The 6000-nt window shown below is 43.1% G+C and overlaps 1 protein-coding gene across 1 annotated transcript in view; it reads left to right on the top strand.

The window, feature by feature from the left end:
- The first annotated feature begins 200 nt into the window (after positions 1 to 200).
- LOC126284210 (odorant-binding protein 59a) overlaps positions 201 to 6000 on the top strand; it is a 154921-nt gene continuing 149121 nt past the window's right edge. Inside the window, exon 1 of the mRNA XM_049982977.1 lies at positions 201 to 279. Within this exon, the coding sequence (XP_049838934.1) occupies positions 217 to 279 (63 nt within the window). The 5' untranslated portion in view covers positions 201 to 216. The remainder of the gene's footprint in view (positions 280 to 6000) is intronic.

Raw genomic sequence — 6000 nt, 5'->3', positions numbered from 1 at the left:
ACTGTAAAATTAACCTGCATGTCAAATTGAGGGAACTGAATCTGACATGTGTACTGAACTGTAACATGAACCTGCATGTCAGACTGAGGCACTGAATCTGTGCATTGTGCGGTGACTGACAGACAGCACAAGGTAGCAACTGATGCAGAACTTTCCACATATCACAGTTGAAACCATAAATAGATGTGGCTGCCCTCACACACAACTCTTGCAGCCATGAAGTGGAGTCTGTGGTTAACTGCTACTATAGCTCTTGTGCTGCAGCTGTCAATAAGTGAAGTATGTATTATTTATGGTATGGTCTTATATTAATTTTTGCATTTATATTTTATTATTACTAGTTGATCTGCTACTAAAATCTCTCAGAATGCTTATTTTATATCTTTGCCGCAACATAACAGCTTTACTGACTGCTAACATAAGAGTACATATCTCAGCAGGTGCATTTAATATAATCCTTGATTTGTATACATTTTACTTAGTTCCTGAAAGCATTTATCACCAAAGTAGACATAAAATGAGGTTAAGCCTTGAATATGTTAGCAATCTCCTTCTTACATTCTCTTCTTTGCAGGAAACAGTGTAAAGGGCTTGAGATTTTAATCATTTGACACTTAAAGCTAATTAAATTCAGTGGATTATGTTTCTGTGATTCAAAGATGTATTAAAAGTAAACTAAGGGTCTTGATGGTGATAACGTCATCAGAGATGGATGGATATCATGAGACAGAAGAAAAGAATATTTTAAATTGTTGCTTAAATAGTGCCAATGCTAATCTATATCACTACACAGCTATCCCAGTTCATGGCTCATGGAGCCATTGTTTATGGTTCATGGTTCCAGTTGCAGGTTGCCTGTCCAATTGCTTCCAAGAGTAGCAAAAATTTGTTTTTTAATATTTCATATGATTATTGACCAACTTTAAGAATTTGAAAAGCTATCATAAATTACTCATTAAGAAGTCCAGTCTTATGTTACAGGTTTAACACAATAAGACTGTTATCACTTACAGCATCTTTGCATCATTTTTGCTATTTATATCAACTGTAGATGTGAATACAAAGCTTTCAGTCAGCACATAGGGCAAAAACAACTGCTCATTTATGGCATATATGCATGCTGATGAGTGAGTTAGCAGCAAAACATGCTAAAGTAGTGATCTGGCAATGGAGGTTGCACCGGGCTATGGCTGGTAACTCAGTGGGTGGTTTATTGGACGTCAGGTCCCTGTGTGGAAGGCTGTGACAACAAGACACTGTTTATGTATACATTCATCATCATAGCTGATTTTGCTGCTGGTTATGGGCTCACAATCATCCATGCCATATACAATATTGCATTACCTGTGTTATACTGATTATGATGCAAAGTTCCTTTAGACATGCATGCATATCCAAAGGAACAGGTACTGTGACAACTACTGCCATTATGAAATACATTAAATGTATTCACAGTTGCAAATAGGGATAACCCTCTGCTGTGGAATGGAGCGACGACAATGAAAATATGCCCAATACCGGGTCTTGAACCCAGATTCCCCCCTTGTCATGAGCAGTCGCCTTAGCATTTGGCTATCCATGCATGACTCATGGCTAGACCCAAACTTCAATATGTTGTCAACCATGTGTCTATGACCTGTACTCATACATCCATGATGTATATTCCCATACAGGTCAGACTGGACATGCATGCATGTCCAAAGAAACAGGCACTGCAGTGACTACAGCTGTTATGAAGTACATTAAATGATTTTTCTAATAATTATGAGCTCACAACCATCCATGATGCTTGTTTGGCCTATGACTAACCCTTGGATCCAACCTTGGTGTTGGCTGAAAGTCTTCTTCCAGACAAAGGCACGCTGTGCACATGTAAATCTGTACTTGTACCACGAACACTGAATGGGACGCAGGAGATCTGGCAGGGTTCAATATCTGTGCCCACATAATACACTGCAGGGCTGGTCCTATCAAAAGGAAGCACCTATACGTGCTGAAGAAGCTGTGTAGAGCTTTCTCAGCTGATCTTGTGTACAAGTCCTCACACATTAGAGTTTTGAACATCCTGACCATATGCTTTGCCTCTGAGATTGAGGCCAGGTGGAAAAGGTGGTTGTCAGGTATTCAGTGCCATTAAAGCAACAGAAGACCTTGAATTCTGTCAGTGTAAACTTAGATCCATTGCCACACACCAGTGCTTAGGGTCCTGAATCAATTGCAAATACCACAGAGAGGGCAAGGATGGTAGCATTGGTTGCCAATGACTGGCACAAAGGGAAAGATTGTCTACCAAAAGAAATGACACAACTCCCTGAAACAGCATGACAAAATTAACATGCTTCTCTCCCAGGTGTTGACCAGGCATGCCTTGGAGGAAGTAAGAACAACAGGAGCATCACACAAGTTCAATTGCACTTTCAGTAGTGAGCCAGCATAAGTGCCACTGAGCTAATGCTGTCATCAATATTATCCCCCAATGCGTGGCATGAAATAGCTGGATGTTGCAAGGCCAAACCAAAGGCAAAATGACAACCTCACGTTCCTAGTCATCTGAGGCCAATCTTAAGATGCTATCTGTTGCATTCACTATTGCATTCAGTAGGTGGAACATATCAAAGGAATTACAAAATGCCGTGCTGCATATTCTGGTAACCACTTGAGCCACTCTGACTGCTCTACTAGTAAAAATTTGTGCTGAAAAAGATTGTGGGCTGATACTGTGGCTACAACACACACTGTCAGCAGGAATTCACTCAGGATTTGTTGCAGTTGATTGTCAAGAGCAAAACAAACAGTTTCCTCACTTCTGAACTCAACATCTGGGCCAATGGGAAGGTAGAACTGGGTGCCTGCATTAGCATGTTGGCTGGTTGGGCAGAATTGGACTTTGTAGTTATGAGCACCCCACCACTGCATACACTGCACTGTTTTTTGCACTGGCTTGAACCTATGCCCAAAAACTGATAGAATGAACAGCAATCAGGGATACGACAGGAACAATCATTTGAAGCAAAAACCTTCATATGGAAGTAATCCTATACTGAAAGTTTTCTGAGACAGAATGCATTTAATGTATAATGTTATTTATTTTCTGTATATTCAATACATTTTCAAGTTGTAGTGTAACAGAATGAGACAATATAAAATGTAGGAAACAATACTGTATATTTTGGAGATAATGATGCTATATCAGGTTTTACACGAAGTCACATACAGGATTCCATGGAAGCACTATGCATACTGAATTTGCGTAAAACAAGAGCCATTTTAAGTGTAAAATATGGAATTAAGTTCTTGTTTACTCTCATTTAAAATAATAATGTTTCTTTGTAAAAATCAGACAAAGGAAAATCCAGGATGGAATGTAAGAATATTGTGAAAAGGAAGATTCCTACTCACCCTGTTGTGGAGATGCTGAGTCACAGACAGGAACAGCAAAAAGACTGTCACAAATATAGCTTTTGGCCAGTAAGGCCTTCATCAAAATTAGGTCACACACACACACACACACACACACACACACACACACACACACATATACACGCTCATGCAAATGCAACTCTCACACTCATAACTGCAGTCTCAGGCAACTGTGGCCTCAATACGTAGCACCTAATATGGGTATAAAGGATGGAAATGACCCTCCATGGTTTAATAATGAAATCTGGAAGATGCTGAGGAAGTAGAGGCTGTCACGCTTTCGATTGAAAAGAAAATGCACAAATGACAACACACAAAAGTTAGTAGAGATTCATGTACCTGTGAAAAGATCTAAATGTGAATTATACAACAACTCTCACTGTCACACCTTATTAAAAGATCTGGCAGAGAACCCAAGAAAATTCTAGTCCTATGTAAAATCACTAATCAGATCTAAGGCTTCCATTTAGTCCCTCGTTGACCACTCTGAGGTGACCATTGAAGACAGCAAAATGAAAGCTGAAGTTTAAAATTTCACATTCAATAAATCATTCATGCAAAATAATCATATACAAATATTATGTCTTTTGACCGTAGTGCAGACTCCCATGAGGATGACATAGTAATAAGCGTCTCTGGCACAGAGAAGCTACTGAAAGATATGCAAGTAAATAAATCACCAGGTCCAGATAGAATCTCAATTCTGTAACACAAAGAGTAGTCTGTAGCATTGGACCCTTACATATCCTGCATTTATCATGAATGTCTCATCTAGCAGAAAGTCCCAAATGACTGGAAAAAAAGTGCAGATAACTCCAATATACACTCCTGGAAATTGAAATAAGAACACCATGAATTCATTTTCCCAGGAAGGGGAAACTTTATTGACACATTCCTGGGGTCAGATACATCACATAATCACACTGACAGAACCACAGGCACATAGACACAGGCAACAGAGCATGCACAACGTCGGCACTAGTAAAGTGTATATCCACCTTTCGCAGCAATGCAGGCTGCATTTCTCCCATGGAGACGATCGTAGAGATGCTGGATGTAGTCCTGTGGAACGGCTTGCCATGCCATTTCCACCTGGCGCCTCAGTTGGACCAGCGTTCGTGCTGGACGTGCAGACCGCGTGAGACGACGCTTCATCCAGTCCCAAACATGCTCAATGGGGGACAGATCCGGAGATCTTGTTGGCCAGGGTAGTTGACTTACACCTTCTAGAACACGTGGGGTGGCACGGGATACATGCGGATGTGCATTGTCCTGTTGGAACAGCAAGTTCCCTTGCTGGTCTAGAAATGGTAGAATGATGGGTTCGATGACGGTTTGGATGTACCGTGCACTATTCATTGTCCCCTCGACGATCACCAGAGGTGTACGGCCAGTGTAGGAGATCGCTCCCCACACCATGATGCCAGGTGTTGGCCCTGTGTGCCTCGGTCATATGCAGTCCTGATTGTGGCGCTCACCTGCATGGCGCCAAACATGCATATGACCATCATTGGCACCAAGGCAGAAGCGACTCTCATCGCTGAAGACGACACGTCTCCATTTGTCCCTCCATTCACGCCTGTCGCGACACCACTGGAGGCGGGCTGCACGATGTTGGGGCGTGAGCGGAAGACGGCCTAACAGTGTGCAGGACCGTAGCCCAGCTTCATGGAGACGGTTGCGAATGGTCCTCGCCGATACCCCAGGAGCAACAGTGTCCCTAATTTGCTGGGAAGTGGCGGTGCGGTCCCCTAGGGCACTGCGTAGGATCCTACGGTCTTGGCATGCATCCGTGTGTCGCTGCGGTCCGGTCCCAGCTCGACGGGCACGTGCACCTCCCACCGACCACTGGCGACAACATCGATGTACTGTGGAGACCTCACGCCCCACGTGTTGAGCAATTCGGTGGTACGTCCACCCGGCCTCCTGCATGCCCACTATACGCCCTCGCTCAAAGTCCGTCAACTGCACATATGGTTCACGTCCATGCTGTCGCGGCATGTTACCAGTGTTAAAGACTGCGATGGAGCTCCGTATGCCACGGCAAACTGGCTGACACTGACGGCGGCGGTGCACAAATGCGGTGCATCTAGCGCCATTCGACGGCCAACACCACAGTTCCTGGTGTGTCCGCTGTGCCGTGCGTGTGATCATTGCTTGTACAGCCCTCTCGCAGTGTCCGGAGCAAGTATGGTGGGTCTGACACACCGGTGTCAATGTGTTCTTTTTTCCATTTCCAGGAGTGTATAAGAAGGGAAAGAGAATGGATCCACAACATTATGGACCAATATCCCTAACTTCAGCTCACTGCAGAATTCCTGAACATGCTCTCAGTTCAAATATAACAAACTTTCTTGATACTCAGAAGCTTATGTCCATGAATCAGCTTGGTTTTAGAAAGCATCACTTGTGCAAAACTCAGCTTGCCCTTTTCTCACTTGATACACCATGAATTATGGATAAAGAGCAACAGGCAGATTCACATTTCTAGATTTCTGGAAAGCATTTGATGTGGTGCCCCACTGCATGCTGATAATGAAGATGTGAGCACAAGGAATAAGTTCACAGATATATGAATGC

Source organism: Schistocerca gregaria, chromosome 8, assembly GCF_023897955.1.
Source record: "Schistocerca gregaria isolate iqSchGreg1 chromosome 8, iqSchGreg1.2, whole genome shotgun sequence".
NCBI classification, from domain to species: domain Eukaryota; kingdom Metazoa; phylum Arthropoda; class Insecta; order Orthoptera; family Acrididae; genus Schistocerca; species Schistocerca gregaria.
This window is presented reverse-complemented; position numbering and strand designations above follow the sequence as displayed.